This window comes from Pristis pectinata, chromosome 1, assembly GCF_009764475.1.
Source record: "Pristis pectinata isolate sPriPec2 chromosome 1, sPriPec2.1.pri, whole genome shotgun sequence".
In the NCBI taxonomy this organism is placed as follows: Eukaryota; Metazoa; Chordata; class Chondrichthyes; order Rhinopristiformes; family Pristidae; genus Pristis; species Pristis pectinata.
Genome location: NC_067405.1, coordinates 68,046,394 through 68,060,338, shown reverse-complemented (window position 1 = coordinate 68,060,338; position 13,945 = coordinate 68,046,394). Strand labels below are relative to the sequence as shown.

The following is a 13,945-nucleotide window of genomic DNA, read 5'->3' as shown; positions in this document are numbered from 1 at the left end:
CGAGGATAAACATGTGACTCTGTGGGGGGGGGGTGTGAAAGTTGGTCTTTGGAGGAGGAACAATGTGGCTTGATGGAAAACCCAGTTTGAAATTGTAAATGTTCTTTGGGGATGTGGGCTCTGTTAGCAAAGCCTATATTTATTCCCCATCTCTCGTATCCCAATTTTGATACAATTGGGTGGCTTGCTTGGCAATTTTGGAGCAACAGTTATACCAGATGTAACTAGTAAGAACAGCAATGAACCAATTGGATTTTTACAGCAATTTGATAACACTTTTAGTTTTTAAATTTACGGATTTTAAAAAAAACTATTTCTCAAACCGCCTTCACTGGTCCAGTAACAGCTAATTTGCATCCTTTCTGAATGTCTTTTACTTGCGTTAATATAGCCTTCAAGCATAGGCTCAATGGCCCTGACTGAAGGAGCACTTAGCCAGCACGACCTAATCCGAGTGGTGTATAGTGACCTCCACCCACAGAGGGAGAACTTCACAGCACAGAACAGGTAAGTGAAGCACCTGTGAAGTGGTCTTCAGTTCTATGCTTGTTCTCTGTGACTTGATGGTGACTATGTGGATTTAGCTTGAGTGCCTTTTTACTTCAATTTTCATGATATTTTTGAGTGTAATATTTGCTTAGTATATCTCTGTTTGGGTCATGCCATCTTGCATTGCAAGTGACACTAGTTGCTCCCCACAGCCCTGACTACATTCCTTCACTGCATCTCCCAGACTGTCTGTTGCTCTCGTTTCATGTTCAGTTTCTGCCCTCCCCTCCTTTTGCTGCTCAGACTGTGCCCCATTCACTGCTCAGCTGTTCACAATAAGTGCTGCCATTGATTATCTAGCTACATCACTTTATCATTCAGATGAGAGAAATCAATGTTAAATGTTTGTCAGATGGCAACTAACTGGATGTTCACTGCCTCATGATACTGAGTTCCACAGGTTAAGCCAGTGGTTATCAACTAGTAAGCCCTAGATAGACATCCAAGGAGCGTGTGTGTACACACACGATGGGGCATTGAATATGGAGGGGAGAGGCTTTGTCTTAATTCTTGCATTAGCTGCTTTGTACTGTTTGTGAGAAGCCTTTGTCTGAGAGCAACAGGCCCAATACCAGGCAAGGTCTTTTTGTTTGGTGTTTGTCACTTTGTACTGGATAAGGGGGTGACTCTTCACTGATGGTTGGGGGAGCCATATTGTGCTTGTAATGGAATAGGAGACTTTTTACTTGGTTGGCCATATTGACTTCCAGTCAAGTACATTTGTTTGAATTTATTACCAAATGTATGTCACCAGAGGGAAGATGATGGCTGGGGAAGATGAAGAATTGAGGGAGGAAGGTGGAGAAGGGTAGAGGCTTTGTGAAAGGTATCTAGCTCTGACATCTCATTAAAACTGATGATTAAAATAGTTAAATTTTTATTGCTATTTATGTCTGTTTTATTTTGAACAAGTGCATTTTGTCTATAGACTTGGGGCCCATTCACAATGGGCTGATACTATTTCCTGGTGCAGTTCTTTTGGGGCATCCCTCTAGGTATAGTTAGTTGTTCAATGTTGCAAAGTGTATGAATGGAAAAAGATCAGCTGAATGAACATGCTGATGTTGTTACAGTGAAAGTGGGGGTGGGTTGCAGCTGTGAAATCACTTATGAATGTTTACAATGCAACAGGCAGATTATACTGGGTGGAGCCCACCACGCACACTCACCACAAATACAGTTGTCCCACAGTGCAGCTGGTTCCGGCTGAGCGAAGCCAAACCTGCTGACTGAGAGCCTCCTGGACCTGACCAGCAAGACCCTCCACTGTGTGAGGGGCTCGTGTGATATAATCTGAAAGCTGTAACAGTGTGGTGACTAGTAGTGTGGGAGTACCTTAACACAACTGCAGCAACCCAAAACCTGAGATTGTGTACAAAATTACCTGTTTTCTTCTCCTCCCCTAAGATGATGACTTCACTTGTGTAGTTAGTTTAGGAAATGGACATGAAAATGGCATGCCAGGCTTGCATGGTAGAGGTGTTGGTGTGCACACTTTATGGATACAACAGAATAGATCTTGCCCTTTGCCTGCTAATGGAGTCTTTGCTTGGCAAACATTCAAAGATATGTTGTCAGGTTTCTAGAGTCTTGCGCAATTGCTGTAGGAGATGTGATGGAATAGCATTCTATGAAAAGTGAGACAAGGTTCAGGAATGTTCTGAGCTTATAACCACTAGCATTTTTGCCTGAAGTCGATTGTACAGAAATATACATGTTTCATGATACATATGTGTGTTTTCCAGGTTTGAAGTGCTAAGTTTCCTTATGTTATGCTATAATTCTGCAGTGGTCTGCATGCCTAAATCTTCCTACCGCTCCCTCTGCAGTGTGTGCTCAAGGTAAGCATTGCTGCAAAAAGTGTAACTTCTATTTATTCCACAATATTAGTTCATTTAATTCCTTTTTAAATTGTCATTATTTGAGGGGCTGCAGTGTAACATGAGGGTGGCGAAGGGAAGGTGTGTAGCAAAAGGACAAGGGTGCACTGGAATGAAAACCTGAGCCATGCACAACTGGGGCATTGAGTAGAAAGAGGCATTGGACTCCGTGAGATGCAGACCTGTACGGTGGTGGAATGTTGGCAGGTGACCGCTGTAAGATGTGCCCCTAGGCACACAAGTGTAACTCTGTGTTGGGTGGGATACAAGGAGAATTCAAATGCAGGAACTGAGTAAGCGGGACTAATTTTTTTACGGAAGTAAAATTACAGAAAAGAATCCAAAGCCACAATCGCAGCTGTGACTGTAGGATGTAGGATCGTGTCCAACCATGTGATTAAAGTAGTATTGAACTTCCTGTCTCCATAAACACAAGTTATAGAAAGCACCGCTGATCTCTCAGTTGGGTATTGAAAGAAATGGTGTTGTCTTTACTGTTTGAAGGAAAAATGATTTACACTTATTTAACTCTTTCTATGACTCTGGGTATCCCAAAGTACTTTACAGCCAAAGAAGTACTTGCTGCTGCTGTTGTAATTTCAGGAAAGCAGCAGCTAATTCGTACAGGGCGAGCTCCCACAAATATCGGACCAGTGAGGATTAAGTTTTATTATGAGATAAATATTGGTGAGGACCTTGTGGATAACTCCATATTCTTTATAATATGTCAAAGGATCTTTATCACCACCAGAGAAATCATACTGGGCTGTAGTTTAATGCCTCATTCTTAATAGTCTACACTTCCCAACTTCTAACACTGATATAACTATGGTAGCCAGTAAGTCACAGCTGCCTGGCTCCTGGCCCTTTTCATTTTGGTCAAACTAAAAGAACAATCCATTCTGATACATTTAAGTGTTTTGTGGGAGTGAGTATCAGATGGGTATGATTGGGAAAGCACTTGAAGGCTATGTTTGAAAGGGTCCACAAGACAATGGACAGAGGGGAGAAGATCGATGAGAGATGGCAGAGTGAAAGATGGATGGATGTATTCCCTTGTAAGAGAAAAGGAGATCAGTGTGGAGTTGTACAGATTAAGGGAACTGAGGGATGTGTAAGTCATTCAGAAAAGAGGCATTTAAGTAGAAGATCAGTGGTGATCTTGAAGGGCCAAATGGCCTATTTCTGCTCCCATTCCTTTATTAAATAAGCACAAATTGGGGAAATCTGAGTAAGATATTTACTCATGCCTGGCTGTTCTCAACCAATAGGTTATGCATTACTGGGTTTCCACGACAACGGCAGAAGATGTGGAGTGAGACTTGTGGTCGGGTAATGCTGGACCCAGAGTTTATGGTGCAGATGTTGACAGCTGTTTATCATACCATGTAAGTAAGAGGATAGGATTCGTACTGTCACAAACCATCTGCTCGTTTTCCTCTAATTACCATCACAATATTTTAGTTTTTGTCTGGTTGTGGGTATTTGCAGCAAGTTTCCACATTCCTACATCAAATATTCACCACCCCACCACCCTCCACCTGTTACCCCAACTTCTCCAACATGTAAAATATGCCTTCATGTTGTACATTGTGGAGCTGTAATTGTCTCTACATTGTTGCCTTTGGAGTCCCCCAAGAATCCATTTTGAACCCCCTCCTGTTTCTTAAACACATGCTATCTGTAACATATGCTATCTGTGGGTGACATACATATAAAAAAAAACTTTTGCATTGACCTGTATACTGACAATACCAGCATGAACTTGTAATGTATTTTAACTCATTGATTTCCTGTAGTTTGGGGCTTGTATGTATTTGATGACATGGAGTTGGGAAATGGAATCCAGGGAGGAATTTGAGCTGAGCCAGTAGATGTGTTCTTGAACTTTTCCTCTTGTTTTCCACAGATACAATGGAGAGTGGGAGTTGGGCCAGGAGGCACTGGAGGACCTCTTGTACAGGGCACAATTAGAGCTGTACTCTCAGCCACTGTTGGTAAATTATTCCTTTCAATTAACATTGTCTACATCTAACAAAGTGTCTGAGCCCTCCACCCCAACAAGTGGTTCAATACTATCTGTTGCACTAATACTCTGGTACAGTCTATTTTAAATTGTTCATGGACATTTAATCCCATGTTGCCATTTGTTGTCCTTCCCTAACTGCCTCCTTAGTGTGGGGCATTTAAGAGTCTGGAGTCACAAATAGACTAGACCAGGAAGGCTGGTGGATTTCCTTCCCTGAAGGATATTAGTGAATTAGATGGGTTCAGTAAAGTAGATTAATGCTTGCCATTACTGAGATTGGCTTTTATAAATTCCCCACTTTTACACAATTGCTTGAATTTAAATCCCTCTGCTGCCTTGGTGGGATTCCAAACTATTGTTTCTGGATCAGTAGTCCAGAGCTCCGTCTGTCAGTTCAGTAACTTAACCACAATCTACCATGCCCCAGTAGGCAGTAGAATTGCACAATGCTCTGCAGGCCTGTCTGTCATGTGAATGCTAATACCAATTTAAAGGGGAAATAGATATAAATAGAAATTGTTCTATTAAGAGTCTATTTTGGCACAATATTCATGGAGTGCAATTCCTGTCAAGTTACCACCTTTGTTCTTGTGGATTTGTTTCCTGCAGGTGGCTAATGCAATGAAGAGCTCATTGCCTTTTGATGCTCCCGACATTTCTAAAGTGGGTTGGAGGTGCCTGCAGGTAGAAGTTACACCAACGGTACCCAGGATATCCCGCACTGCCATCACCACAGCATCCATACGAAGGCATCGCTGGAAGAGAGAAAGTAAGCAGCAGGGAGAAGTCCTCTTCTGTTTTAATTACAAAGTATTAGTTTCCCCAACAAGTGTTTGTTCTCTGCAGTCTTTTGTCATTTCAAATATGATGATGCTGTGCTTCTTCCCCTCCAAATTTTTAAAGTTTAAAAACTGCCATGGCCCTGTTTCAATGGGCTATGTGATGATTGCCCCCAACTAGCCAACTGCCCTACTAAGGTGGAACCAATGTCGTCAGGATGCCTGGGCAGCAGGCTGCACATGGCCTACTTTCCCAACCAACCTTGCTGGCACAGCTCCAGTGACCCAAGTTCGATCCTGACCTCCGGTGCTGACATTGTGGAGCTTGCACAGTCTCCCTGTGAGTGTGTGGGTTTTACTGTTTCCTCCCACATGCCAAAGATGTGCGGTTGGTGGGTTAATTGGCCTCTGTAATTTGCACATAGTGTGTAGGTGAGTGGTAGATTTGTGGGAGAATTGAAGGGAATCTGGGGAGAATGCAACAGGATTAATATAAATGTGCACTTGATGGTTGGTGCACTTGGTGGCCCAAAGGGCTTGTATCTGTACTGCAGGACTCTGACCTGCCTTCCTCTGTCTGGACAAGGGTCTCCCTTGGGCAAACTTGGATCTAAGGAAGCAGCACTTGGGATGAGATGCTCTGTCTGCCACAAATATTTAACGTTCTGTGCTCTGTCAACATTCTGTATGGTCCGTTGTCTCTTCCTGTGTACTGTACCATCTTCATGCTGTCCTTTCCCTGTGGCCTGCAGCAGTTCCTGCTGGATGGGGAATATGCTAAATGTTTTGTGTTGAATCCCAGATTGTGTTGACCTCACATTTGATGCTGAGTCAAGCGACCCCACCTCCCTAATCTGTGACTCGTCTGAATTGGCCGGAGAGCGCAAGAGGAATGGGGAGGGGATGCCAAAGTCCCCCAGGCACAGCCAGCAGGAACCAGCATCTATGGCAACGGCAGAGGGTAGGCCAGAAATGAGGAGGCAGAGATCAGTGAGGATGCTGGAAGACAGCCATGGCTCTTTACCCCAAGCAGGGTATCTTTATCCCAGTGCCTGTATCCACTATCCCAGCGTGCATTAATGCCTTCCCCCTATTCTAGCAGCAAGTCAGGTAGTATCATTCTTGTACTGTGCTGTGCCAGGCCAGATCCATGACTACGAGCATGGCAAAGGATGATTATGACGGGTTGAATGTTTGGCTTTGAAGGCTCTCTAATGGAGCTGTGCTTTCTGACTGTTGCTTGCATGTTCTCTTGCATCTGCCCCTGTGCCAGCTTGATCATGTTAACCTTGTTCCCTCCCCCCTCCAACATTCTGCTTCCACCAGCAACTCCCCACCGCCCCCCCCCCCACCCCCCCTTGCACTATGCATGGTTCCAGTGACATCCAATACTATGGTTCCACATCCAGGCTCTTGTGAGACCAGATGAGTATTGATAAGAAGTATTGTTGCTGTTTCTTAATCTGTCCTTGTGTAGAAACCCCACAAACTTTGGGGGCACCAAAGGCCTCTAGTTTTTGCTCCTGTGAGTTAACCCTGGTCACACTACAAATAAAACCCATGCTTTTCTGTGTCTGCATGGTCAAGAATTTGATAAGTGCAACTTTTAGAAAATGACAGAACAAATGGTGATGGGGTTGGGAGGCAGGAAAGGTGGGATATATTGGAGCTGGGTGTTGATAGAAAAGGGCTTGAACAATACATACTGTGTATGGAGCAGGTCAGTGCTCAGACGACTGCCATCCTGACTCCTCTACAATGGGACATGGTTGATCTATTCTCTTTGGAGTTGGATTGTTAGGTGACATGAAAATAACTTCAGTTTAAATGTATTTTTTGATTTTTATTTCAAATGCCATTGATTTTGCTCCTTTATTTAAAGTGATTTGTGGTAAGTTTAAAAGGTCAATTAACTGTCTATCTCCATTCTGGCTCATGCAGTCAAAAGTTCTATGATTTTAATGGGTGTTTCAGTGGATGTGAAGTCTCTACTTCATGGCTCTGCTGCATGTGTGTGCTTCTCTCATTTGTGCTATGTGCTTCATTTAGACCATTTGATTGCTGGGCTGCCATGGCAGGTATGTAACTGGTTAAGGGCAGAATGCTGGATTACTTTAGCTTGCTTCTCTGCCTCTCCCAATGTGTCAATGTCAAAGTGTTTGATTAGATGTCAATGTAGTTTTGGAAATTCATTGTCTTGTTGACCCCTCAGAGGCACTCTTAAGACTTTCATAGTGCTGAGTCTATCTATACCACAGTGCTGGCTCGTATTTGGGCAATTGTGCTGTTTTTGTCTTTGAATGTTGTGAGAAAGAGTGGACATTTAATGCAAGCAAAATATTTAAGAAATGTTTCTGATTTAAGGTTCCCTCCCCCCCCCCCCCCCCAACTCCCAAATTACTAGTATATATTTAAAAGTTTTTTAAAATCTTGAACATAAAACAATTATTTTGAGGGGTATGTTGGAAGGGAATCTTGGCAAAAGTTCATTGAGACATAGCCAGTGTGGGTTAAGGGATGAAGAATGGACTGCCTTGCACTCGAATGTTACAGATAAAATTGATAGTTATTTAGTTGGCATTTTCTGAGAGCTTTTAATGAACTACCTTGTGAAGTGCTTAAAATTAACCATAATTGTTTGAATCACAGAAGAAATGTGCATTTCTACAGCACTTTCACAATCTCTTTTGTTCAAAACCCTTTTGTGGCCAATTAATGCTTTAAGTGTAGACACTCCTGTAATGCAGGAAATGCAGCATTCATTTTGTGCACTGAAAGCTCTCAGACAAAAATGTGATAACTGGATGTTCCATTTAATCGATCTTTCTTGAAAGATTGTCCACCACCTTCTCAAGGGCATTTGGGGATAGCCAACTAAATGCTGGTTTAGCCTGTAAAGCCCTCATTCCTTGAATGACTAATTTAAAAATATAAACTGTGCCACAGATTAATTTGCATTACCTAATAGGGCAGAGGGAATTTAGATTTTTCATTATCTGAAAGATGACACCTGACGGTGCAGCACTCCAAAGGATGTCCAATGGAGTAATTTCTGAATTGGGACAACACAACTTGCTGACTGAATGGGTTGGTGTACATGCAAGAGGATTAATGTCAGGCTGAAGGAGAAGTTGAGTGGAGTCCTGTGGGGTTAATGGTTACTAATCTACATAAACTAATGAAATGGGATGCAGCTAGTGATTTAAAATGTGGCAATTCATGAAGAATTGCAGGGCTTGCAGCTAGACTGTGCACATCTTATTTTAGTTCGAAAAGTAGGATACATGAGAATTAAGTCTCATTTTCCCCAGACCCTGCTGTACTCTTTTTGAACTACACTGGTGTCAGGTCCAACAACAACTCCCTTTTTTAAAATCTTTTTTATTTATATGATATATATCCCTCCAACTTCAACTTCCACTGATCCTAAAACCATCCAAGATATTTGCACTCTACCACTTTGCATGTCCCTGATTTTAATAATTCCGTTATTGGGCAACATTTTGTATCTTTAGAATTCCCTCCGATCTCTGCCAATCTAATGTTCTCCTCCATATGAGATGTCCCTTTAGCTTGTATATACCTGGCTTAATGTACTTGTGGTAGTTTTTTTTACACAAATTGTTTTAATGTAGTAAATGCAAGTTGTCCCTGCTGTGTTGGGGAACAGTGCTGGAGTCTCCTTTTGAGAACTGAAGGCAGGAGTGTGAGTGTCTTTCTGTCAGACTTGAGTGACGAATCCATTGTTGCTTCACAGATCTGAATGCTGCAAGCGGAGGAGAGGAGCCCATGCACATCACTGATGCAGACGAGGGATTCTCATCGGGGGCGTCTAGTAGCAGCCAGCCAAGTGGGTCCAAGAGTAGCAGTCTGAAGAAAGGCCCCAGCAACTTGTTAGGCCGGGATAAAGATCAGGCAGAGGGCAGTCGCAAGCTCCCGGCAGCCCACTCTGCCACTGATGGCATGGAGCTGACTCCTGTGAAGAAGCACCTGCTGACTGCGAGTGGTCCGCCGGTATCGAAGGCAGGAGCTGTTGGCTTGGTGCGGACGGCCAGCACCTCCTCCACCAGATCCTACGACCGGGTTAACGGGAGCCAGGCCTTGGACGGGAGCTCCAATCTGGCTGTCAGTAACACCAACAGGTTTTCGACCATCAGCCTCCAGGAGGAGAGGCTGGGCCAAGGCAGCGAAGCCAAGGAGCTGCTCTCCCCAGGAGCTCCTCTTACCAAACAATCCCGATCACCCAGCTTTAACATGCAGCTCATTTCCCAGGTATAGGCAGTCACTGTCACTGCCTTCCTTACACAATCAATACTGTCTGGGAATCCTTTTTAAATTCCATTCTGTGGGAGCTGTCCCCCTGCCCCCTCCTTCCCCCAACTTTCCCTGATTTCAGCTCTATATTTTATTCCAAGTGATGATTATTGTGCAGAATAAAGAAACTATTTTGTACTGGAAGAGCAATAAAGGAGTCTGTAGGAAGTGGGCTGTGGCGTGCTACATGACCCCACACACAGTCTGCTCCCTACCTCGTATTCGGGTGATGTGCAATCCATTGGTACCAGTCCAGACTGAGTATTGGAACTTGTCCATTTCTCAGACCTTCCATGGCAGATGATTCTCCAATGTGCCCAGCTTGCGTGCGCTCTCTCTTTTGCAGCCTGGCACTGACTGTCTCTCCCACAGACTGGCCCATTTCTTCAGAATACACTTTGCTGCCTTCAAAAAGGCCCAAACATTCTTTTGCTTGCTCTTAAAGGAAAGAACAAAGTTTATATCACCACAAGCAGGGAACATCACTAGAGGAGCAGTTTTATATTGGAGCAGCCCAGTGAACACATAGCAACTACAGAGCATTCTGACTGCAGTTTACTGGAGTGACCTCTGAGCAACTTCACTAAACTTCACCTTTAGGGGGGAAAAAAAAGCTTAAATATAAAAAGCTGTTTCCTTGTGATGTTTCAATCAATATTGAATTGGAATGCTTAGCTGTGTCCAGTTAACACATTACCAGCTTAAAACTTAAAGGGTGGCAGTTTCTCAAAGTAGCCATTTTCTTTTCCCCATTGGGTCTGTCTCACAATGGATTAATGGTGCACTGATGGTTGCAGAGTTGAAACACACTATTGTTCATATTGGAGCATTAAGCAAAGAGTGACCATGGGGACCATTTAGCACTTGTAAAATGGCATCAGGAATGTTACCTTCCTTTTATTCTGATTTCTACCTTAGTATTTATCACTCTGGCTCAGGTGGCCAGAATGACTGGTCCCTGGAGCGTGACCTCCCAGGATCATTAATCCCTGGACCACATCATTCTCCAATAAACATCTGTTGTTTAATGAGTTCATGTGGTGTGTAACAATAGGAACCTTGTCGCTAAACTTTTGCACTCACTTTCAGCACTGGTTACTGATGCCTACCCCTTAACTTTGTAAGGGTGTGTATAACTGCACTTGTGCATTTAACTATGTGTGTGTGTGTGTGTGTCTCCCTGTTTCTACCTGTACATCCATGTCAAGTACTGTGGATGGTTACTGATGAGTAGTTTTCACATGTGTACACAGATATCTGCACTAATGCCCAAGGCTTCTTGAGTGATGAATCTGGCTCTGTATTCAACACAAGCCAGGCCTGGGCCTATGGCAATAACTTGAGTCATCATTATGGGCTTTAAGCTGATTCTTATTAAAAAGACAGTTGTCTTTCTTTGTGGATGTCTTGATGCTTTCAGCTGCTTGATCAGATCTTGATCACCACCTATGAATATCACTCCACCTTTTAGACCTGTTTTGTTGGGAAAAGCCACAGTGGAAGCCTGCATCTGAAAACATGTTTTCCTTTTTTTTTTAATCCAACCTTGGAGTACACAAGGAACAGGGTTCCCTGGGATCAAAATACCTTCAGACTAGAGTTTATCTTTTGGGTTGCAGCTAGTCTTTTTTTTAAAAATAAAAACCCGAGAAGGGTACATTAATCTGATTTTCTGTACAAGCCTGTAGGGACTATGGTTCATTCCTGGGTGACTTGTCTTCTTTGTGTCCTGTCTTTTAGAATGTTCAGCTGCTGAAATGTGTTACAAATGTTGGTTGGCCATCAAGACCGTAGCAGCTCCCAACCTGAGAAGCCATGTACACTTGCTCCATGGTCCAAGATTAGCCTTCCCTCATAACCTCTCCTCCAGAATCTGTATTCCATCCTCCTCGTAAAGGAATGTTTGGGATCCTTTGAATGTTAAACCTCACTGCCTCTCCCAACTAATACACTGCCAGGCCAATTTGTCTGGCCAAGGAGAGCTCTCCCTGAGCAACTGGGAGATGCTTTCAGTTTGGAGATCAGAGTCTGGACATGTGTGGTGGAATCTCTGCCTCAGGTCTTTGTTTTAAGGAGATAAAATTGGATTTGATTGGGCTGCAGCCTAACCATTATGGGCACTATTGGATCAATTCTTGATATGTGTAGTTTAGCTGTAACTGATATTGAGGTATAAATTCAAATAATTGTTTTGCACATTTTGATTTTTACATTCTGCCATGGGTGGGTGCATGATGGGCTGGGATCAAGCCACCTTTTTATGTTCCAATTTCGTTTCACAAGTGACCAAGGTAATTAGCCAAGTGATCTTAATAACCCAGGGCTCAGTCAGCCCTGATGCAGTTACAGGAGTTTCTACAGCAAGTGTTCCTGTTTGACTGAGCAACATGTGTTGAATTTGGGTTTAATCTTTCTGGATCCTTTTAATAATGCCCAGCTATCTTGCCACTTATGGAGCTGATGGACCTGTAGGAATCAAACTATTCTCTACCAATTTAAACCGCTGTGTTTGTTTGGTCTTCTGTCCTGGTGCTTGTGAACAGATATCAATAAAAGTATTTATTTTGCCCAAAGAATGTTCAGCTGAAGTGAGAGCAAGTCCAGTGAGGGGTGGATCTGACCAGTGCCTCTAACTTCAGCTACATGTGGGAGAGGGGAGACTCCTCATCCCTCCCAGCTGATGTGATGAGTGGTTAGACCTGTACTCGTCACTTTTCAGTAGACTATGTCCAGACTAGAATGTTCCTGTGAGATTCTCAAGGGACGAGGAGCTGTACATGGGTGGGGTTAAAGGAGCAGAAGTAGAATCTAGTGGAAATTCGAGTCTTGCTGATTGGATTGGTGCATGTAAATCTGTCATTCTTTGAACAAAAATCTTTTTTTAAATTAAAAAATGAGCTTATACTGTTAAAGTAAGATGTGAATGTGATATTGTAAATACCTGTCAGATTAAAGATTTTAAATGTGTAAATACAGATGTATAAACATTCAGATCAGTCTGCAATGCAGAAAAATTATCTATCTGTAATCTCATTTCCTGGAATAAATACTGTGCTGTTTCTGGATTATAGTCTCACCTTGCATTTCTGTGTCATTTTCTTTTAAAATCGGTTCTTTCTGCCTCTTAGAATCAGTATGTCAATATTGAGATGAATGTAGGTGGAAGCTCATTAGGCATGTGAACATGTCATGCTGCAGTCTTACTCAGTTTTCTTTTGTTCAGATAGTAGGGTGGGGTTCTGGATCTACTTGGCCAAGCGCCAGCTGATGTCAATATGTTGGGAACACATGTCAAAGCTTGGCACAAGTGGCATGAATGTTGGCCCTATGTGTGAGGTATTTGGAGGTCAGAGTACCTCCAGTGAAAGACCACTCCCTATCCCATAGCCCATGAGGATTTAGAACCAGAAACTGTCTGCCAAGCTGATGTGCTCCACCTGAATGCAAGTTCTTTGCAGCTATCCAGAGTAGCTCCCTACATACCAAATGTGTGGCCAGATTGTGAATTTTTTATTGATAATCATGAGAGATTGAATGATGTACCATTGATGCATCTTGCCAGCTGATGATACTTCTCTCAGCAGCAGTAACCTAGGAGGCTGCAATGGTGAGGATGACACAACTTACACATTGAGCATCGTCCATCAAACAAGCTGGTGTAAGACTGGCAATGAAGCCGGTGATGGTCCATGTCAGATTGACCACAACTGAGAACCATACACTGGAATACAAAAGTCATGATCTTCTGTAGTCGCTCTTGAGCAGCCTGACTGCACAAGGCCTGAGACAGGATGTGTGGCACAGCTGAAAGTGACTGATGATTGATGTTACATCAAATGATGAAAAATTACATTATGAAATACAGATTGCCATACAGGAGAAATACTACATATCAGTCATTACTCACAAGTGCCTGTTCTTGCAAAGAGGAGGCGGTGGTAAAGGGGAAATGGACAAGCTGAGTGGGTGGAGACAAAAGGTTCTGCAGATGCTGGATTCTGGAGCAACACACACAAAATGGTGGAGGAACTCAGCAAGTCAGGCAGCATCTATGGAGGGAAATAAACAGTCAATGTTTTGGGCCAAGACCTTTCATCAGGACTGGAAAGGAAGAGGCCAAAAGCCAGAATAAAAAGGGAGGGGGAGGAGCACAGGCTGGAAGTGATAGGGGGAAGGTAGGTGGAGGGGGTATGAAAGGGAGTGATGTAAGAAGATGAGAGGTGATAGGTAGAAGAGGCAAAGGGCTGATGAAGAAGGAATGTGGTAGGAGAGGGTAGTAGACTGTGGAATAAAGGGGAGGAGGTGGGGAATAGATGGACAGGTCATGAGGGGGCCACAGGAATGAGGGAAAACAAAAGTGGAGGGGGCAGAGGTTACCAGGTTGGAGAAATCAA

The 13,945-nt window shown here is 43.3% G+C and overlaps 1 protein-coding gene and 1 long non-coding RNA gene across 7 annotated transcripts in view; one reads left to right on the top strand and one right to left on the bottom strand.

The window, feature by feature from the left end:
- Window positions 1-12,620, top strand: part of LOC127574979 (protein FAM126B-like) — a 31,888-nt gene extending 19,268 nt beyond the window's left edge. For 2 of the 4 annotated variants that reach the window (XM_052024565.1, XM_052024556.1), the window contains exons 6-12: window positions 392-507; window positions 2,295-2,390; window positions 3,701-3,817; window positions 4,339-4,426; window positions 5,068-5,227; window positions 6,040-6,198; window positions 8,995-12,609. In XM_052024565.1, coding sequence (XP_051880525.1) covers window positions 392-507; window positions 2,295-2,390; window positions 3,701-3,817; window positions 4,339-4,426; window positions 5,068-5,227; window positions 6,040-6,198; window positions 8,995-9,515 — 1,257 coding nt within the window. In that variant the 3' untranslated portion in view covers window positions 9,516-12,609. Of the gene's footprint in view, window positions 1-391; window positions 508-2,294; window positions 2,391-3,700; window positions 3,818-4,338; window positions 4,427-5,067; window positions 5,228-6,039; window positions 6,199-8,994 lie in introns of all 4 variants that reach the window. The other 2 variants (XM_052024576.1, XM_052024567.1) reach the window with 1 other exon arrangement.
- The window catches only part of LOC127575001 (uncharacterized), a 29,954-nt gene that overhangs the window by 13,070 nt on the left and 2,939 nt on the right, over window positions 1-13,945 (bottom strand). For all 3 annotated transcript variants that reach the window (XR_007956991.1, XR_007956992.1, XR_007956993.1), the window contains exon 2: window positions 13,459-13,600. This is a non-coding gene — a long non-coding RNA (uncharacterized LOC127575001). The remainder of the gene's footprint in view (window positions 1-13,458; window positions 13,601-13,945) is intronic.